The sequence below is a fragment of the Macrotis lagotis genome, chromosome 2 (assembly GCF_037893015.1).
Source record: "Macrotis lagotis isolate mMagLag1 chromosome 2, bilby.v1.9.chrom.fasta, whole genome shotgun sequence".
In the NCBI taxonomy this organism is placed as follows: domain Eukaryota; kingdom Metazoa; phylum Chordata; class Mammalia; order Peramelemorphia; family Peramelidae; genus Macrotis; species Macrotis lagotis.
In genome coordinates, this window is record NC_133659.1 from 95,009,685 (window position 1) to 95,031,760 (window position 22,076).

Consider the following 22,076-nt stretch of genomic DNA (forward strand, 5'->3'; position numbering starts at 1 on the left):
TTTTTGCCTCACTCTAGCTTTGTCTTATATTTTCCTTAGATTTTATTTCTTATAAACTTCTGTCTTGGTTTCTATTTCAGTCATTCATATTTAATATCTTTCATGAAGTCTCTAAATTTGTGAATGTATCCTGTTGATTTTCATTATTTCCCTGAAAACACTTATTAATGTTTTGCACACAAAAGACACTTTTTAAGACAAGATTTCAAGATGATGTCAATGAATGACTTACCTAATGTGAGCCCTGTATAAAGCTGAAGATTTTTACTTACTTTTGCCACACTTTCTCACCAAGGTGAACACTTTTATAATGAACAGTGAGGTGATCCCTACGGCCAAAACATTTTCCACATTCTTCACATTGGTGAGCTTTTTCACCTTGAAATAAGGAGTCAGACAAAATCATAATTATAATGCAGTAAACATTTCAGTTCCTTCAGAAATTTTTTGTTTTTGTTGGGCTTTTCTTTTTTTATAATCACAATGATGAGAAAGATGCCAGGAATTAAATAAAGCATCAGAATCTCAGTTACCTTTTATTCTGGGTGCCCTTCTACTTCTCACTCAAACTTCTTTCTTCCAAGAATTTAAGCTTATTATCCTGGTTAAGAGTCTTCTCCCCACTTGGAGAAGAAGGTGCAGTCTCTTATTGGAGACTTCAAACATCAACTTTTAAAGTAAAGTAGCAAGATAACTGAGATTACTTCAAAACTCAGTTTTCCACCCCATGAATATTTTTCAAGCTATCAAGAACCACAAAATGTAAATTAACACCATAAGAAGAAATTATATTATTTAAAATGGGGACCTGAACATTTTCAGATCTTTGTATTCTAATTTAAAAATGATTTTTCACCCTTGGGGATTTCTTACATTCCCAATGAGCCAAAATACAAATAGAAATTAAGTTCTAGGTATCTTTTTGCCTTTTTAATATTTTAAGGTTTATTGATTTTCAAAACTCATGCCTGACCCAAACGCACAAGGTAGTATGAAGAATTTAGAAATTGAATCCTAGGACTGTCACTATAAATGCATGAAGAAATCACCAATTCCTTAGCATCTCTGATAAGTGGTGATAAAACAATAGCAACCTACCTCATGGAAATGTCTGAGGAATAACTATTGATGATAGCATATTTGACATGTACATTATGTTTATAATAATAATAATCACCTGTTCTACTGTGCTCATAGTTGTCTCTCCCATTACTGTACGCACAGAGTTGGCTCTCTTAGCACTTCCTGAACATCAATCTGAGAGGAAAATATGAGAGAAATCCCCAGAGTTTGAAAATTATAAATACAGTGTGAAGATCTGAAATTGATCAGGGTTACTACAAAAGAACCCTTTTCCACAAAGAGGGCTTCAAAAGCTCACTGTGACATGAAAAATCTCAAAAACCTTACCCTCCTCCCCATTTCTCCTAGAACTCTATTATCCGACCAATATATCAAAGTGTAAAATACAATCTTGGTCTTTCCATCTAAGACATCACCAATATTCCAATTATACATCGCCAAATATTAAGTATTCCACTTAAGCCTGTAGAATACATGAAGCATCATTGTCCAGAATGTAGACTTTTTTTTAAAAAGTACTAAAACATGAAACAGATGAGTCCATATTCAAAACAGCTTCAACATACATTAAATGACAAAAATGAGCTATTATGAATAATCACAATATTATTTCCCTTCCATTTGCCTTATATTTTCTAAAACATTATTACAAGATACTGCCTACCTGAATGTATTTTTTTGTGTTTTGTAAGATGGTCATGACGAATAAATGTTTTTCCACATTCATCACATTCATATCTCTTATCATCATGATGGACTCGTAAGTGAAGTCTAGAGCAATATTGAAAGGAATTTATATTAGTGTGAGAGTAAAAGAAACAATAAGTTCTGAATATAAAATCCTCTCTCAAATATACATATATTATCAGTTTTATATCTATGATTCATGGTATTCTCTCCATTACCACACAACTGGGTACGAAGTTGTTATCCCTCTCCCTATATGTTCCTGCCAATATTTCTACATATTCCCTTACTACTTTTCCTGGGCTACTCTACCCTGCCCACTAGGCTTTCTAAATGACTGCATCCACTGGGCTTTCTAAATGACCGCTCCTTACCACCACGTCTAGGAATTGCCAGAAATAGGACTGAAACATGAAAAGAGTCACTTTAGGGCACAGAATGAGCAAAACATATGAGCTGTGTTAATATATTACCTGCCAAATGGTAAAGTAAAAAATTTTGAGGCTATCATTTCTTTTGAATAATACAGAAAATGATTCATTCCCCTTTCCTTTTAAAACCAAGTGTTTTACTAATATTTACATTTTTAAAAATAGAATCCCCTCCCCTTCCCAAGTATTTATTTTTATGACAATCCTATTTTAAAATTTTTCAAATTTTACTTTATTCACATGCTAACACAGATTATAGAAAATCTGAGAAATTACAATCAAGCATGTTTTATTGGGGGGAACACCTAATGACTACTAAATTGCTGGAAAACATATTTTGTGCTTCTTTGAGCATAAAAGTAAATGAGGAAATAAATGGAATTATACCATTTTTATTTTTCTTAAAACTGGATGAAATTCAGATGATAAAAAGGAAATAATTTTAAAATGTTGACTTAAAATCCTTACATCAGTATTAGTAAAGAAGAGATATGTGTTTATCTTCAAATTTCTTCTAGTTGTTTACCACCATTTCTCCTCTCCCCCCACAAAAATTCTCTCACACAAATGAATTGTAAATATAATCAGAGATTAGTCTCATGAAAAAGCAAATGTATAATAATTAAACAATTTCTGAAATTAATAATATGGAGAATATTTCCTAACATGAAACATTAATCTACTAAAATAACAAAAACCAGAGAAAAACAACTTGGAAACTCCAATACATATTTAACAAATTCTTTGTACATAATAGTACTTTTGTATAATAGGTTCTTTCTTGATGTGAAAATATCTCAAATTAATTTTATTTAAGGATAGTTGTAATATCAATAGATATAAAGTTATGAAACAGAAGGCTGATTCACCTTCATAAATCTGTGTTTATGGTCAGCTTATGTCCTATAGATTGATCAAGAATTTTTTTTTGTTGTAATTAGCCCTAAGACTAAAAAAAAAAAATACACACACACATACACACACACACACACACACACACACACACACACACACACACACACAGACATAACACACAAAGTCACAGATTGGTGACAATTTCATCTTGCATTATTTATTAAACTTTAGCTTTACTGTACCTGTATGAGCTGCCATGGCGAAAACTCTGCCCACAAATACTACACAGGTGAGGTTTTTCTCCACTATGAATCCTCAAATGTTCTTTTAAGGTAGTTCTGCATACAAAAATAATGTACCATCACCATTTAATGATGCTGTTTATAGGTATCTCTGCTTTATAGTTTAAAATTTAGGAAACAGGATATAGACTTAAATGTTTGGGGGTCTGTTAAACCAGAAAATTGAAGAATTAAATCTAGTAGCAAACTATCCCATCATGATACTTAAGATCATTGTTAATAGGTATAGTGCATGTAAATATATCCCAAAGACATACTAAAGCAAGATGAAATGAAGTAGTAAAATAAACAACCAACCCTCTCTAATGTCTGCTATTGCAAATTCTAGTGTTGTCATTACCAATGGCTAGTTTGAAGTTCCAATTAATTGACGTAACTACAGTAAGACTTGGGAGGTTACAGTTGAAGATGTACCAAAAAATGGTAATACTTGTTCAGGTCTTACTTGGTATATCATTGTATAGACCTGGTAGATGCATCCATCCAATTTTTATTAAGAAAAGATTAAGATAAAGATGAAAAAGAAGAGTTATACTAATGCAGGTTTAACTCAGGAGCAAACAGATGATAACTAGTTTATTCAACAATTCTGTAATATTAGCCCAAACTGTATTTTTATATATTGTGATTATTTTTCCTTGGTCAACATTCCTATAAATGTTATCTGAGTACAGGGAGATGCTAATAAATGTATAATAAAAGGCTATGAAAACACCTGACATTCCTTTTTTGCTTAATCTACATTAGCATTTACTTGCTCAATTGCTTTCTTAAATATAATCAACAAAACAATAAATTAAGTTCACAAAGAATATGTAACAATTAGCACTGCAATTCTCAACAAGGGGGGTGTATACTAGCTTGAACATCTCTCCAAGCCAGAAATGACTATTTTCAATTAATATTAAATTAAATTAAGTTATCTTAGGGTTTGAAACTAAAATTGTAGAGCATAATTCAATATTATTTTTTTCTTCTACATAAGTCAACTAGCATTTAATAAGTATTTTGGTCAAGCATAAGAGAATCATCACCAGTTATGATCAGTTACTGAGTGATTAATTTTTTTCCAACCAAAGCAACTCATGAAGACCATCCAAGAATGTTGATATTTGCTTGAAGTAATAAACTAGAGGAATTGGTATTAGATAAAATGTGCTCTGTAATTCAACTGTTGAAGGAAAATTTATTCATGTGCTTTAGATTTTTATAAGCAAAGTAGAAAAGCCATTAGTGAGAAAAAACAAGAGGGATAAGTTCCCTATTGCCTTATTTTCTTTCCAAAGACATAGAAAGTAAAAGCAGTACATTCTTGAGGAGTGATAGAGATTCAATGATGTATCTGGGGAGGGAGTGTTGAGAAAAAATAATGAATAAAAACCAGTATATTGAGTCCTTTCTGAAATTACTGCCTGAATTTTCAGAATTATAGTGTACTGATCTGTTTTATTATATACAGATAGCATATTCCTAAATAGGAGGCAGCTAGGTGGCTCAGTGGAGTGAGTGCTGGTATTGAAGTCAGGAAGACCTCTGGGCCTTCTTTGTCCGTCTTAATCCAGTAAAGGAAAAGTATTGCTATGAAACCCCTAGTGACTATATGATTCACAGGATAACAGAATCAGATCCAACTGAATGACTGAACAACAGCAAAAATATTCATTAATGAAATTTAGTAACATTACCTAACCATTCTTTATTCGGAATAATATTTAAAGATATTCCTTAATCTAAAGCATTAAAGGAACAAATTAAAGAATTTCAGTGCTCTGTGTATCCCTAGATGACACCTAGTCCAACCTATACTTTATTAGGAAAGTCTTCTTCAGTATGTTTGACAAGAGTTAGTCAAGCACTGTTGAAAGACCTTCAGTGAGAGAAAGAATACACTCGGGCCCAGGAGTTCAGCCAATTCTTACAGTTTTGCTAGTGAATGTTTCCTTACTTTGGAGTGAAATCTATTTGTTAATTAATTCTATATTCCTATTACAGTAAGGCCGTCAAGAACAATTACAACCCTTCAATATGATAGTGCTTTAAATCACTTAAGATATTGCTCTTCCACTACCCCCAATAATGTCCCAAACAAGTATACTATTCTCTACAGAAAACACCTCCAGTTCCTTCAAACAACATCTCAAATGACGTTGAGATCCTTCAATATCATGATCAGACTCTAGCTTATCAATATCTTTTCTAAAATATGGTGCCCCTAATTTAAGGCTATAACGTATCCATTCCCATGAGTTTTGTGTCAAATGAAAATTTGATAACCACATTATCTAGGCCTTTATCCACGGAATTGTTAAAAATGTTAAATACACAGACCAGGTTACCAAGGAAACTTCTTCTTTTTCATGATAACAAATGTATTAATCTTTTGAACCAGTTATTCAGTGAGTAACTATCTGATCTTTTAAAGAAACAACAATTCATTCAGTTTCTACTTTGGATCCAAACCCAGGAACTTAAGATTCATAACAGATTTAGAAGAGAGGGGAAAGGAAAGAGAAAACAGAGAGGAGAGAATGGGGAAGGGGAACAAGGAGAATACAAAAAGGGGAAAGAGACAGAGACAAAGACAACCAAAAAAAAATGCAGTCAAACCTAACAAAAAGAAAAGTATGCATACCGAAGGGTCAAAGAAAGAATTACGGTCAGACAGGAAAGGGGAGCACTAGTATAATTAAAATAGTAAAATAATTCAATAAATTCAATTCACACATAAGCCAATATAATTTCTTCTAATCATTACCCACTTCAATAATTCCTGGTCTATATAGAAATAAAGTGATTTATCAATGATAATTATCTATTCTTAAAGTTTTAAACATTTTGACTAACAATTTTATTTTGGCCTAGACCTCTGATTTCACATTGTTGAAAACTCTTCACTGAGGAAGCTCCCTCTGTCAAGTTCCCTGTACTATTATTTCCCAAGCAGCTAGATGATGCCACAGTACAAAGCACTGAGTCTGGAATCAGGAAGACCTGAGTTCAAATATGGCCTCAGACTCTTATCAATTCTATTGAATCAGTCACTTAACCTCTGTTTGCCTCAGTTTCTTAATCTATAAAATGGGGATAATCTACTTCAAAGGATTATTAACAAGGATCAAATGGGGTATTTGTAAAATGTTCTGAAAAGTGCCTGACATATAGCAGGTATAAATCTTATTATATATAATATATATTACATATTTGTTGTTAATATATTCATTATAAATTAATGTATTTATTATAGATTAATAAATATATGATAATATAATATGTACATCTTACCCACTATCATTATCATTACTGCCACTGTCTTTTATAACACAAAGGACTATTGTCTTTTCATTACTCAGAGATTTTCTATTCCATCAAAACAATGTTTCAATAACAAGTCAGTAACACCCAGTAACCAGAAAGTAAGGAAAAAAACCAATATAAATCTTGGTTAAACAGGTTAATACAGGTTAAACAATTCCATTTTTTTGGATTGTTCTTAATCACACTAAGCATCCAATGAATAAATGATATTTTCTTTATGTCATTTAGTCATGAAATTTTTAGAAGGTCTGCCCAGCCATAAAACACTTAGGTGATTTAGGGCACATATTTCTAAGAAGCCACTTCTGCCACTCCACATTAAAGGCTTGTTACTGCTGTACCTGTCTCCTTAAAGCTTGTCTAAGATACGATATAATCTGCTGGTAAAGAGAAATTTATACTTTTTGATGACTTTTGGAAAAAGTTATTTAAATTATACTCTTATAGTTTCATTTTTATTTGTTTCATCTATCCAGTATGGTTGAAAAGTAAGAGTTGAAGAAGTTAACTACACCAGCAGATGGTGCTGTTAATGAAGATATAACAATACTAGAATGGAGACACAATAAAGATGTAATTCACTTCAGGTCACAGAAAAGTTGTAAGTCAAATCCTATTCCTGGGGTAGGTCACCTTTTTCCCTTTGGATTTGTTTCCTCTCCTGTAAAATTAGAAATAGACCAGATAATCTCTAAATTCTCTTCTAACTCTAAAGCCTGGGATCCAACTTTATCACTGATTTGTAAAGATAATAAATTCAGAGCTTAATTTTAACTTTCATTTTTGAAAGTTCATTGACTAATAATGGAGAAGGCACCATGGAACACTTGAAAGAACACTGACTATTGAATTAAAGGACCTGGGTTCAAATCCCACCCCTGACACTACCTGTGACCTTGAACAAGTTTCTTAATTTCTGTAGTTCTGTTTCCTCAGCTGTCAAATAAGGGGGGTTGAACTAGATGACTTCTGAGGTACCTTTCCAGTTGTAGATCTATAGTCTTGTGGTCCTAATAACAAACAGAAAATCTGGTTTAAAAAATAGTCCTGAAATTGCACTTTCATGTGGAATAGTGATTAGATTTGCTCTACCTGACCTACAGGACAATATAAAGAGTTTAATTTAATTGAAAAGTAGGAATCAAGCTCAAATGAGAAAAAATTTTATTAACAATTAAATCAATCAAAGCTATTCAAAAGTGGACTGGAATTGTTCTAACAAAATTAAAAGTTTTCAGGCATAAAATACATCAATCAGTGTGAGTTAATCACAGAATATGAGTTGGAAGGTATCTCCAAAGTCTAGTCCAATGCATACCTAAACATGATCATCCAGTTTTTGCTTGAAGACACTGAAAACCATAGTGCTTTGCATAATAACAATTACTAAATGTTTTCTTTCACTCATTCATTCATTAAGGGGGAAACTGCTATCTCCTGAAGTTACAAATTCCACTTTGCAGAGCTCTATTGATGTGCTTTTTTTCTTCTATCAAATCTAAATTTGCCTTTGTAATTTCCACAAGTTGCAGCTAGCTCTGCCTTCTGCAAAAAAAAGATCAAGCTTAGTACCTCCTCTTCCACCTGAAGTTCTTTCCAATATGTCCCAAGTCTGCTCTCCTTCAGATTGTATAATACCAGTTCTTTTAGTTAATGTTCATATGACATGATCTTGACTCTTCAGCATTCTGCTCAACCTTCTAGAAATATTCTCCAGCTTATCATTATTTGTCATTTTTTTCTAATAACCATTAACTATATTTTCCTATTTAGCATATCATCAAATTGAGATGAGGTCTCTGGATTGAAAACCTCACCTTTCTCTTACTGATTTTCCACATATAAAACAAGTCCATTTTCTCTTTCCACCATGAGTACATTCTATGTGTCGTTTCAAATTTCCAGTGTCATTGAACTGGCGACCACAAATATCACAAGGAAATGGACCTAAAATGGAAAAGTGAAAGAAAATGTATTTATTCAAGTTAAATGAAAGGACACGGAATAAATGTCTGCCTCTGTCAGGGTGCAGAGGCAAAGAGGAAGAGCATTCCAAGTATGAGAGACATCCACTAAAAAGATACAGTAGAAACTGCAATAAGGCAGGTGTTGCTGGATCATAAACTACATGGAGGAAAGGGAAGTTTAAGAGTAGAAATATAAAAATGAGCAAGATTTTTGAGGGATTTTTTAAAATTAATTTTTAATATACTTTAATATACTTTTTTTACTTTTAATCACCTTTTGAAAATTATTTCCCCCAATTACAAGTAAAAACAATTTTTAGTATTTTGTTTTAAATTCTGTGTCCCAAATTCTCTCTTTCATTCCTCCCTGAGATGGTAAGCAATTTGGTATAGGTTAAACATGTACAATTATATGAAATATTTTCATATTAGTCATACTGGGAAAGAAAATATAGACCAAAAAAAAGAAACCCACAAAAAATTAAAATGAAATGCTTCTACCTGCAATCCAACTCTTATCAGTTTTTTCTCTGGAGGTGGATAGCATTTTTGTCATGAGTTCAATGTAATTGTCTTGGATCATTGCAATGCTGAGAAAAGCTAAGTCAAACACCATTCATCATCATACTATATTTATTGTTTCCATGTACAATATTCTAGTTCTGTTTACTTCACTTTGCATCAGGTCATGTAAGTCTTTCCAGGGTTCTCTGAAAAACTGTACTTATTTCTTATAGCAAATAGTATTTCATTACAACCATATACCACAACTAGTCAGTCATTCCCCAACTGATGGATATTCCATCAATCTCCAAATCTTCTACCATGACAAAAAGAGCTGCTATAAATTTTTTAAAAAATAGACCTAGCTGGAGAGCAGAAAGCGGAAGTGAAGAAGCCCCATGGAGCCATTCTCTCACCTTGGCGCTCAGCGCTCCCCGTCCTGCTTCCCACCAGCCCATGGCCACCTACCCCTACCGGTCGGGCCCCGGGGGCAGCCCCTGGCCCATGGCTGCTGCATCACGGCAGGACCAGTTTCCTGTGGAATGTCTTTCATCAGGCTGATAAAGACAGGAGTGGAATAATCTCTGACAATGAACTTCAACAAGTGTTATCCAATGGCACATGGACTCCATTTAATCCTGTGACTGTTAGATCAATCTTATCTATGTTTGACCGAGAGAACAAAGCAGGTGTGAACTTTAGTGAATTCACTGGAGTTTGGAAGTATATCACAAATTGGCAGAATGTCTTCCCGACATATGATAGAGACAACTCTGTAATAATTGACAAAAATGAACTTAAGCTAGCATTATCAGGTTATGGTTATCGACTATCTGACCAGTTTCATGATATCCTTACATGAAAGTTTGACAGACAAGGAAGAGGACAGATTGCTTTTGATGATTTCATTCAAAGCTGCATTGTCTTACAAAGGTTGTCAGATATATTCCGGCACTATGATACCGATCAGGATGGCTGGATTCAAGTGTCTTGTGAACAGTACCTTTCCATGGTCTTTAGTATTGTATAACACTCACCTTTGGAGGTTATCAATGGGACTTAATGGGAAAAAAAGACTGTAAATGCCAAATCCCCTGTTTTATCACGTAATGAAAAGAAACACTGATGCAACTCAAGATTGTCTTCCTCCAATATTTTATACAATTGATATGTTGATGTTTCAGAATCCTAACTGTATATATGTGAAAAGGCTAATTGATATTTTACCATAGTAACTATAGGCATGTAGTTCTCCAGATGCAAAAATGGATTTAGTTTGTGGTCATTTGTGCCATGAAGTTGAATATGTGTAGCTTTGCTTCTGGTATCCTGCATGAAAAATGCATTTTATCTTTTGTAGATGTCTCCACTCCTGTCAGAATGCTTCTAAAGAATCAGAATTTTAAAATAGTATGGAACTTGCACATAAGGCTTTTCATGTGCCTTACTTTTGTAAAAGGGGTTTATTATATCCATTTTAATATGTAACATAAGCAATAAAGAAAATGGAAAAGACAAAAAAAAAATAGACCTAGCTGGATCAAAGGGTATGCACAGTGTTATAGCACTCTGTTACAAACTGCCCTTTAGAATAATTGGATCAGACCACAATCACAACAGTGCATTATTGCCTTAATTTCCCCATATCTCCTCCAATGTTCCTTTTCTGTCATTCTCACCTACTCAAAAAAAAAATTAAATAAAAAACATCTTGTAACAAATATTTATAGTCAAACAAATCAATTTATTTATATTGGTTGCATAGACTTTCTTTCCTGCTAAATCCATTTCATGATCCCCTTTAAGCTAATGGTTTATTCTACTCTGCTTATAAATTCTCATTTCAACCAGAATCATAATATTGTAGTGAAGACCAAATGAGATATTTGCAAAGTGCTTAGCCAATGTCTGGTACATACTAGGCACTATATAAATGCTTATTCACTCCCTTTCTTTCTCTTCTCTCCCTCTTCTTGCTCCTCTCATTTCCCTTTTGAATAAATGCATTTCTTCACAAAATTTTGCATGTTTTTTTGTGTATGTTCTAAACTCCTCTGTCCAGTTCATATGAAAGTGAAGTTCAAAAGACACCCATTGCTCCCCTTTCCTCTTTTCCATTAATTTCTACTTCTATCCTCTAATTATGTGAAATAAGTTTTCTCACTCTTCCTAGTGTTTTTTTTTCCTTCTTTTGCCTTTCTTCTTTTAAGATAATCAAAACAACTCCTAGACTCTCCTTGTTATTTGGCTGTTTCTCTATGATCCCCAATAACATCAGTTATGAGACAACACTTGTAACAATATACCCCTACATTAAAATGCAAATAATGCAAACTCCATCCTTTCCTAATTCCTTTCCCCTTTTTATCTCCTGTCTCTTAGAAATTAGGCTTTTTAAATTTTAAGTCTAAATATTTTTTGACCTTTTGAACTACCATAGCCCATTCTTTGCCCTCTTTTATTTTGATATCTACTAAATCTTGTCTGATACTGATTATATAGCTTGACACTTAAAATTTTTAAAATATATATATATAATATAAATATTTTATTTATCTGACTACATGCAATCATAGTTTTTAATCATTCATTTTTTAAGGTTTTGAATTTTACAATTTTTTCTTCCTCCTTCCTCCCTCCCCCTGACAGAAAGCAAACTGATAAGCTCTATGTTTAATAACCATGTTAAACAAAGATTGACAGTAAGCATACTGTGAGAAGAACCAGAGCCAAGCAGAAGAAAATATTAGAACAAAGTAATATAATACACAAGACAATTTTTAAAAATTGAAGATATTTAAAAATTAAAGATTGGTCTTCATTTAAATTCCACAGTTCCTTCTCTTTCAAAATTGTACTGCTGAGATGAAGAAGTTCATCAGTTGATCATCTTAATGCTGTGTATAATGTTCTTCTGTTCTGCTCACTTTACTCAGCATTGATTCATGTAAGTCTTTCCAGAAATTCATCCCTCATTTTTTATAGAACAATAGTGTTCCATCACATACATATACCACAATTTGTTCAGCATTTCCCAACTGATGCATTCCCTCAATTTTCAATTCTTTGCCACTACCAAAAGAGCTGCTATGAATATTTTTACCCTTTTTCATGATCTCTTCAGGATATATAACCAGTAGTGGAATTGCTAGATTTAAGGGTGTGCATGGTTTTATTGCCCTTTAGACATAATTCCAAATGAATCTCCCAAAAAGTTGGATCAGTTCCCAACTCCACCAACAGTGTCCCAATTTTCCACATTCTTTCCTACATTGATCATTTTCCTTTCTAGTCATATTGACTAATCTAAGAGGTGTGAGGTGATACCGCAGAGATGCTTTAATTTGCATTTCTCTAATCAATAATGATTTAGAGGAATTTTTCATAGGAGTATAGATAGCCTTGATTTCTTTGTCTGAGAATTACATCTTCATATCCTTTGACCATTTTTCAATTGGGGGACATTCAAATTTTCTTTCTGATGGCTTGCAGTATTTTTTAAACATAGAAACTTTTGGTTTTGGCTATGGCATTCATAAGAGTATTCATTTGGAGGTTTCCTTTAGGAGTTGATGGATGGAGTCTTTGTTTTCATTTTCCTCTTTTGTTCTAATATGTCTAGGCAATGTTCCATTTCTTGAAATATGATATCCAGATTCATTTTCTGTCCTTTTGAGTAGTTCAGCAACTCATAATCTCTTTTCCAGACAGCTAAGTGGTACAATGGAGAGAATTCTTTCTGGGCTTGGAGTCAAAAAAGATTTGAGTTCAAATCTGGTCTAAGATTCTTATTAGTTATGTGACCCTGGTTGAATCACTTAACCCTGTTTGTCTCAGTTTCCTTATCCATAAAATGAAATGGAGAAGAAAATGGCAAACTACTTGCCAAGAATACCCCAAATGGGATCATAAAGATTTGCACAAATGAATAATTGGTTTTCTACATTAACTGTTTTTCAGAATCAATACCTTAATTGTTCTTCTATTTTTGAAAATTTTTGACTTTGTTTTAATATTTTTTCTACTCCCAAGGTTTGGTCCATTCTAATTTTCATAGTGTTATATGTGTTAGATTTTGTAATGCTTATGCTAGTAGTAGTACTCTCTTTCCAAGTCTTTCCTCTAAAGCATTCATTCTCATTTCATTTATATTATTTTTAACTTAAAAAAACTTCATTTCATTTCTTATAGGAATTATAATTAATCTTGTGACCAAGTTTTATTTTCTTTGTTCCTTTGCTTCTATGTTTTGAAGTAATAATCTTCTGGATTTATGCCTTGGGTATATCTGGTATCATAATTGCTCTTTTTTTTTAAATTTTTAACTCATTTAACCTTTTAACTCATTAATAATCCAACCTTACCAGACTGAAACCTTGTGTTAGGGCCAGGTCTTACATATTAATGATGAAACTGTTTTCCTTACATATTCCTAGAAAATCTTATCTAGAGTCCTGCTGCTACTTTCTCTGAGTACTCAATGTTCTGTATTCTTCAAATGTCAGAGGACATTCAAGACTAGAGAACTATAAACTATGAGTAGGTCCTCTATAGTATGAACACTTGTATGATCTATATACTTATCACCTTCCTGGGCTTTCTAGGCTCTAGATTCTAATTTGAATTTAGTCAGCATAATCACTACTTGCTACTGGGTTAAGTTCCAGTCAAAAGTTGCTGACTCCAGTTCTATCAGTTGGGTGGCAGACATAAAAGATAAAAGATTGAGAACCAAAGATCTGAGGGACAGAGCCAAAATGACAGCATGAGAGCTAATTTTTACAGCTCTCTCTAAAATATTTCAAAAATCTTAAAATTACGACTCTTAACTAAATTTTCAAGAGACAGAACTCATAGAAAGATCCAGTGAGGCAATTCTCCAATCCAAGGTAACCTGGAAGATTGTGGGAAGGCTCTGTTCCATGGGTTGGAGGGGATGGCAGCACAGCCAAGATTGCCACACCAGTGCAAAGGAGCTCCTGCCTTCCAGAAACAGCTGGTGTGGTGCCTAGGTCCCTGGGAGCACTGACTCATGGCAGCAGAAGCAGTTTCCTGACCTGCCAACCCAGGGAACACCAAGCATAACTTGGAAGATCAGCAAAGAAACCTCTGCCAGAGTGAGGACAAAGTCTAAGCCAGCTTGGTCCTCAACACAGCCATGACCCTCAGTGTAGTCATGGCCCTTAGCTCACTCATGGCCTTCAAAGTAGCCCAGATCCCAAGAAATGGAAGCAGACCTGTGGAGCTGCTGAGCAGGGATGTGTCTGGCAGCCATTCCTTTCCTGTCCTTGGTACAGAACTCTTGAGTTTTGTCCATATTCAGACCCTAGTCCCAGTCTGGAGTTCCCCAATGCCATACAGCAGAGACCTTCCTCACAGCTCCAGGGAAGAAGGGAGGACTTGTGGTCATCCACAGATCAGAGCACAGACAACAGAGCAGTCAGAGCCTCTCATAAGACCTTGAAGGAACTGAGGACCTTGCAGGGGTGTCCCAATAATACTTAAAAGCTTGGGAAGCACCCTGAAACCAGGGCACAGGCTGGAGAAATGAGTAAACAGAAAAAAAAGAGGAACCTAACCATAGACAGTTAATTTGGTCCCATGGAAGATCAAAGTACACACTCAGAAGATAAGAAAGTCCAAGTTTCTGTATCCAAAGCCTACAAGAAAAATAGGAGTTGGGCTCATACTATGGCAGAGCTCAAAAAAAGATTTTGAAAATCAAGTAAGGGAGGTAGGGGGGAAATTGGGAAGAGAAATGAGAGATGCAAGAAAATCATGAAAACCAACTCAGCAAAATTTAGTCAAGGATGTTCAAAAAAATGCTGAAGAAAACAACCTATTAAAAACTAGTTTGGGTCAAATGGAAAAAGCAATCCAAAAAGTTAATAAGGAAATTACCTTAAAAAAGCAGAATGGGCCAGATGGAAAAGGAGATATGAAAGTTCTCTGAAGAAAACAACTCCTACAAATGTAGAATGGAGCTAAAGGAAGCTGATGGACCTTGTGAAGAATCAAGAAACAATAACACAATGCCCCCCCCCCCAAAAAAAAACTAGAAGAAAAAGTGAAATATCTCATTGGAAAAAAACAACTGATCTGGAAAACAGATCCAGAAGAGACAAATTAAAAATAATTGGGCTACCTGCAAGGCATGATCAGGAAGAGCCTTGACTTCATTTTTGGGTCTTTTTTTTTTTGAAAGGCAGTGGGCAGTGCAGCTAGGTGGCGTAGTGGATAAAGCCTCAGCTCTGGAGTCAGGAGGACCCGAGTTTAAATCCAATCTCAGACACTAAAGAATTGCCTAGCTGTGTGACCTTGGATAAGTCACTTAACTCCACTGCCTTCCAAAAGAAAAAAGAAAAAGAAAAAGGCAGTGGGGTTAAGTGACTTGCCCAAGGTCACACAGCTAGGTAATTATTAAGTGTCTGAGGTCAGTGTTGAACTCAGGTCCTCCTGACTCCAGGGCTGGTACTCTATCCACTGCACCACCTAGCTGCCCCCTTGACCTTGACTTTCTTTTTAAAGAATTTCTACAGGAAAATTGCCCTGAAATCCTAGAAGCAGAGGATAAAACAGAAATTGAGAGAATTCTCAGATCTCTTGAAGAAAGATATCAAAAAAAAAATAACCCCCAGGAGTATTATATTCAAGTTCCAGAACTCCCAAGACAGACAGAAAATATTAAAAGCAGCCAGAAGGACACAATTCAAATATTGTTGTGCTTCAGTCAGAATTACACAGGACTTAGCAATGTCTACATTAAGGGCTCATAGGGCTTGAAATATAATATTATGGAAGGCAAAAGAGCTTGGAATGCAACTGAGAATCAACTACACAGCAAAACTGAACATCCTCTTCCAGGGGAAGATGGACTTTCAATGAACCAGGGGAATTTCAAATATTCCTGATAAAATGACCAGAGCTAAACAGAAAGTGTGAGTTCAAGTGGAGGACTCAGGTGAAGTATGGAGAGTAGATGAAAAGGGTAAATTATGAGGCATTTAATGATGTTGAACTGCATGTGTTCCTGCATGGGAAGATGATACAGATAATATTCATATGAACCTTCTCATTTATTAGAGCAGTCAGAAGAAGCATATGTAGACAAGGAATAGGAGGGAGCTGAATTTGAAGGTATAATATATTGTAAAAATGGAGCCAATGGGTGAAAAGGAAATGTACTGAGAGAAAGGAAAAGTAGGAGGAATGTTAAGATATTTCACATAATATAGAAATCTAGAAGAAAAAGGAGATGGAAGAAAGGAGATAGGAAAGGGGAGGGGAGTATGTAGATGATAGAGGAGAGGGTAGATCATGGGAGAGGACAGTCAGATATAACACATTTTCTTTTTTACTTTTAGCAAGGTGGTGGAATAGGGTGACATGTCCGGACCCCATGGCTGGGTGGTTGCTGGATCTCTGGGGTGGAATGTAGGCTTGGGGCCTCCTAACCCCAGGCACTCTGTCTGCTGCTCCATTCAGCTGCCCCACAGCACACTTTTGAAGAGGGACAGAGTGAAAGGAGAGAGAAAATATAATGAATGGTAGTGGGGAGAAATGGATGGAGGGAACTACAATCAACAAAAGCAACTGTGGAAAAATATGGGAGTAACTTCTTTGATGGACTTATGATAAAGAATGAGATCCACCATGGAGACAGAGCTGATGGAATCGGAACACAGAAGCACATTTTTTTTTCCCCTTTCTTTCACTTTATTTCTCATGAGGTTTTTGATTTTTTGTGGGGGGAGGGGGATGGTTTACTCTTACAACAAGGCTATTTTAGTAATGTGTAAATAAATAAAAAACGTAAATTAAAAAAATTAAAAATAAAAATAATACAATTAAAAAAAAAGAGAGAATCAAAGAGCTTCCTGATTACCCCAGTTCTAAGTTGAGGAGGCTGAATCAAAATTCATTCTGGTGTAAGAGCAACAATCCTACAAACAATCTAGGAATTGAATCTGTAATTGTAGTCTACTTCTGTTCCACAGTTTCTGTCATAGTAATTTGCCTATGAGATGAATTTGTGATCTTGGTCTAGAAAGATCACTTAATTAAATTTCTTAAAAATTTCTCAATCACTACTTATTTTGATACTCTGCTAAAATTTTTCCTGGAATAGCTATAGGGAAAGCCAGACTATATGGCTTCTTCCTACTCTATCATTTTTTCTGGTCTCTGTGGAGAGCTTTAAATGCCCTATAGAGGATTTCATATTTGATCCTAAAAATAATAAGTTAGCTACTAGAATTTACTGACTCAGAGATGGGATGACAAATAATCAAACATGAACTTGAAGAAAATCACTTTGGTGGCTGAGCATAGGAAAGACTGAAGTAGGTAGAAACTTGAGGCAGGAAGATCGATCAGAAACCCACTGTAAAAGTCCAGGAGTGAAATATTCATGTAAAGTCTTACATGACAATTCACCAGCTCCAAGTTGGTTTGGAAACATTAGGTAATCTTCTTTTTGCAACATGGTCCTTTTTGAGAGGTCCTATGAAAGTTTTCTTTTCTTCCACAGTCTGGACGTGACCATAGTCAATTGTTTTTGGGGGGGGGGGTTAATAAATTTCAAACTGATCTTCTACAAGGTATGAAATTTGGTCTGAACCAGCAGAGACTTTCACAGGGTGAAGACTCATTTACTGGTCCCAATGACATAGCCTTTTAACATGATAAAGTCATTCATCACTTCACCAATATGGACAAAGCCTCCTAGAGGGTTGATGCTCTTATCAGACAGATCACAAATTGTTTTTGATCAGCTTATCATCCCTGATCTGGTAGCCCTGGCCAATCCTATAGATTTTTTTTACTGATCTTGGTACAATGGTGATAGCCCTTCTGAGTCACAGAAAAGGTTATATGGACAGTATGCCAAACTTTAATACACATCACCTTACACAAGCCGTGGTGGGGTTTTGGGGGCCTTTTCTTTGTATTCCAGTGGCTGGTAACACCTTTCTATACCTTGTCCATAGTCACTTCAAGGACATCAATCATCTCATCCTTTGGACACAGGTACATACTGCTCCAGCTTTTCATAGACAAGTTCAATTTATCAGACAACCTGCCATCATTGCCTTGGATTTCCATCAGGTGAGACTTCTGCCTCAGAGGGAACAGCAGTATCTGGGTGATGACAATGATTTGGATCACCTAGCAATACTTATTCATTTTGTTGAAATTTTTCTCCAGCTGCTTTCTGTTGCCACCATCTTGCCAATTCTTGCAGTATTTGGTGACCTTCTCATGGGATTTAATGGCAGTTCTTGTAGAATCACCTCTTACACTCATTACTGTTATGCTCTGCAAAGGTGGTTTTGAAGCTCTGGAGGCCTCCTGGGGTTTCATCAAAGAACTCAGATGAGGTATCTCCACAATGGTGATGTTTTTGATCACTTCCTTCATGTTGATCTTTGAGCCAAGTCTATCCAACTCTCAAATAATGTGGATCTGGCCTGCCTTATACCCAGAAAGACTGTCAGGTGGATAGGTTTGGTGAGGTCCTCTTTGGGGAAGCTCTTCATCTTCCTCCAGTACCTAATCCTTCTCTTTCAAGGTAGGAAGCTCAGAGACTGTTGCCTGGGAGCTGGGAAATTCCTGTAGGACATGAAGCAGGTGTTGTGGCTGTGACTGTGAACAAAGCAAGCTGGGAACACATTTATCCTTTTTTAAAAAAAAACTGACCATGTAAAAGAAAATAAAGATTTAGCTTGACCAATTTTGTAAATGTAGAAGTGTGAGACTAATTAACAGATTAGTTACATGGAATTAGTGGGATACAGGAGTCAAACAGTACAAGTAGGTTGGGTACTTGGCTGATTGGAAGAATGGTAGAGTCCTCAAAGGTAACAGAGAGAGGTTAGGAAAAGGAAGGTTTCAGGGAAAGCTTCTGAGTTTTTGGACAGGTTGAGTTTGAATTATCTATAGGATATCCATACTGACATGTTTAACAGGTAGTTGGAGATACAAAACTGGAGGTCAGGAAAGATGAACAGATCTGAAAATCACCTGTAGCCCCAAAATAGTCAGGGAAAGCCTGAAGATTGGAAAGTAAGGATGACAGAACAATCTACAGAATGACTTAGATGAAGGCAAGTTTATTAGGATGCCAGAAAAGAGAGAATGACATAATCAAGATATAAAGACCTGGAATGATGATCTGGAAAAATTATGCTCAACAGAGATTCATTCATGGAGTTTAGCCTTAAAAAAAAAATTGAAAGGACAGTAAAGATCAAATTTGACCATAAACAAATAACCTTGAAAAAGCTTAAAGTTTCCATGAAGATGGAGACTAAAAAAATTTTTCTTCATTCCCTCTACATAACACAGGAGTCTACATATAAAATCTGACCAATTTAAAAGGCTGCATAACATAATGTTAAGTATAAGTCAAGTTCTAGTGCACTCCTGAAATGATCATGGTACATTTAGAGCACTATAAGGTGGGCTCTGACAACATTTTTCGTATTTTCAAAGACAATAAAACTAAAAAGTTTCAAGAAGAGCATTATCCAAATGGTTTTTAAAACTCTGAAGTGACCCTCTGATATTTTAATGCAGAGGTTGCCAAGTCCTGTGGCTCCTTGATATTCGATTTGCTTCAAATCAAGTTGGTTCATTGCTTTGAACTGATAATTCTGGAATTTGGCTACAGTATTCCTTGGTATTTTTATTTTGGAATCTCTTTCAGGAGATAATCAGTGGAATCTTTCAATTACTGTTTTCTCTCTGGTTCTAGGATAGCAGGGCAATTTTACTTGATGATTTCTTGAAAGATGTTATCCAGTCTCTTTTCTACCCCTTTAATCAAGGCTTTCAGGTAGTTCACTAATTCTTAAATTATCTCTTAAATTATAGCATCTTACATTTTCTTTTCTTTTTTAAAATTTTTGCTTGACTGATTCTTGTCTTTTATAAAATCATTAGCTCCCACTTTCTCAGTTTTAATCTTTAAGGTGCCCCTATTTTACAACTGAGGAAACTGAAGCAACCAGCGATTAAGGGAGTTCTCAGGAATTTTAATGCTATTACTCTCCTTTTTTTCCCTCACCTCACAAATATTTTTTTATAGGCTCAGTATTGCTAATACTAATTATAACTCCTACAGCATCACTTCAGACTTTTAAAAACCAAATAAGGCATGAAGAAAAGGACTGTACCAGAAAAAGAGGAAAGGAGGAGCAGAATAGGATAAATTATATCACATGAAGAGGGGTGAAAGAACTTTTACAATAGAGGAAAAGAAGGAAGGGAGTGGCAATTGCTTGAACTTCACTCTCATCAGGTTTTATTCAAAGAGGGAATAATAAACTCAGTTTAGAAATTTATCTTACCCTACTGGAAATTGAGAGGGGGAAAGGTGGGGGGGGGGGGGAAGAGAGGAGGCTGAAAGAAGGGAGGATAGACTGAGGGAGGTGGTGGTCAGAAGCAAAACTGGTGAGGAGGGATAGGATAAAAGTAGAGAGAAAAGTATAAATGGGGAGAAATAGGATGGAAGGTAATACGGAGATAGTAATCAAACTATGAATATGAATGGAATGAACTCTCCCATAAAACAAAAAGTAGAAAGCAGAGTGGATTAAAAATTGGAATCCTACAATAGTTATTTACAAGAAAAATATTTGAAGCAGAGAGAGACACAGAGAGTAAAGATAAAAGGCTGGAATAAAAAATATTATGCTTCAACTAAAGTAAAAAAATGCAAGGGTAGTAATCCTTATCTCAGACAAATCAAAAGCAAAAATAGATCTCATTAAAAGGGATAAGGAAGGAAACTACATCTCCCTAAAAAAGTACCACAGACAGTGAAGTAATAGCAATAATAAACATATATATATGTACCAATTGATGGAGCATCCAAATTCACAGAAGAGAAGCAGGGCAGCTAGGTTGCACAGTGGATTGAGCACTTGCCCCAGAGTCAAGAGAACCTGAGTTCAAATTCAGCCCCAGACATTTAATTACCTAGCTGTGTGACCTTGGGCAAGTCACTTAGCCCCATTGCCACCAAAGGGGGGGGGGAAGAGAAGCTAAATGAGTTACAGTAAGTCATAGAAAGCAGAAATATAACAGTAGGGGACCTCAACCTCTCTCTCCCAGAATCTGATACATCTAGCCACAAAATAAACAAGGAGGTTGAGGTGAACAAAATTTTTAAAAAGTTAGATATGGACATTTGGGAGCAGAGCCAAAATGGCAGTATGAAGGCAGGAATTACTGGAATCTCGTTTCTCAAAAAACTCCCAAAGCCATCATATTAGGACTATAGCCCAAATTTAGAGTGGCAGAACCCATAGAAAGACTGAGTGATACAATTTCCCAGTCCAAGACAACTTAGAAGTTCTGTAGGAAGGGTCTGTTTCACAAGGACTGGGGGTTGGAAAGAATCGCAGTGCTGCCCCAGGACAGTGCAGCTGGGCCAGAGCAAACCAGCTCCACTCTTCCAGGAACAGCCTGTGGAGTGCCTGAGTCCATGGCAGAGGGGTTAGTTTCCAGACCTCTTGCCCTAGGGATCAAGGAGTGGTGAGAGAACTTTGCCACACTAGAGTGAGCATGGAGCAGAGCACTGGCCTCACAGCAGCCCTGCAGTAAGAATCTGCAGCAGGAATTGGCAAAGCCACCCAGCACTTCCAGAGAGTGCTCAACCCATGGTAAGGGGGTCAGAGGAGATGGCAGAGGTATTTCTGCTCTCCCTGGGAAAGGACTCTGCTGTTTGCCCACACTCATCTGGGCTCCCATACTACCACATCTGAGCAGGGACCCTCCTCACAGCTCCAGGACAGAGGGAGAGGGCCTGTGGTTAGACATAACAAAGCACAGGGAAGAGAGCAGTCAAAGCCTCTCATAAGACCTTGGAGGAATTAAGGTCCCTTTGGGTTGTCCCCAAACCCCCTCCCCCCCAAGGCCTTGGAAGT

The 22,076-nt window shown here is 35.7% G+C and overlaps 1 protein-coding gene and 2 pseudogenes across 2 annotated transcripts in view; 1 reads left to right on the top strand and 2 right to left on the bottom strand.

Moving 5' to 3' along the window:
• ZBTB41 (zinc finger and BTB domain containing 41) overlaps positions 1 to 22,076 on the bottom strand; it is a 70,220-nt gene that overhangs the window by 15,045 nt on the left and 33,099 nt on the right. For both annotated transcript variants that reach the window (XM_074222284.1, XM_074222285.1), the window contains exons 6-9: positions 8,491 to 8,620; positions 3,299 to 3,394; positions 1,748 to 1,854; positions 273 to 378 (exon numbers count right to left, since the gene is read on the bottom strand). In XM_074222284.1, the coding sequence (XP_074078385.1) occupies positions 273 to 378; positions 1,748 to 1,854; positions 3,299 to 3,394; positions 8,491 to 8,620 (439 nt within the window). The remainder of the gene's footprint in view (positions 1 to 272; positions 379 to 1,747; positions 1,855 to 3,298; positions 3,395 to 8,490; positions 8,621 to 22,076) is intronic.
• LOC141512922 (programmed cell death protein 6 pseudogene) lies at positions 9,601 to 10,174 on the top strand (annotated as a pseudogene).
• LOC141512921 (large ribosomal subunit protein uL3 pseudogene) lies at positions 15,578 to 18,767 on the bottom strand (annotated as a pseudogene).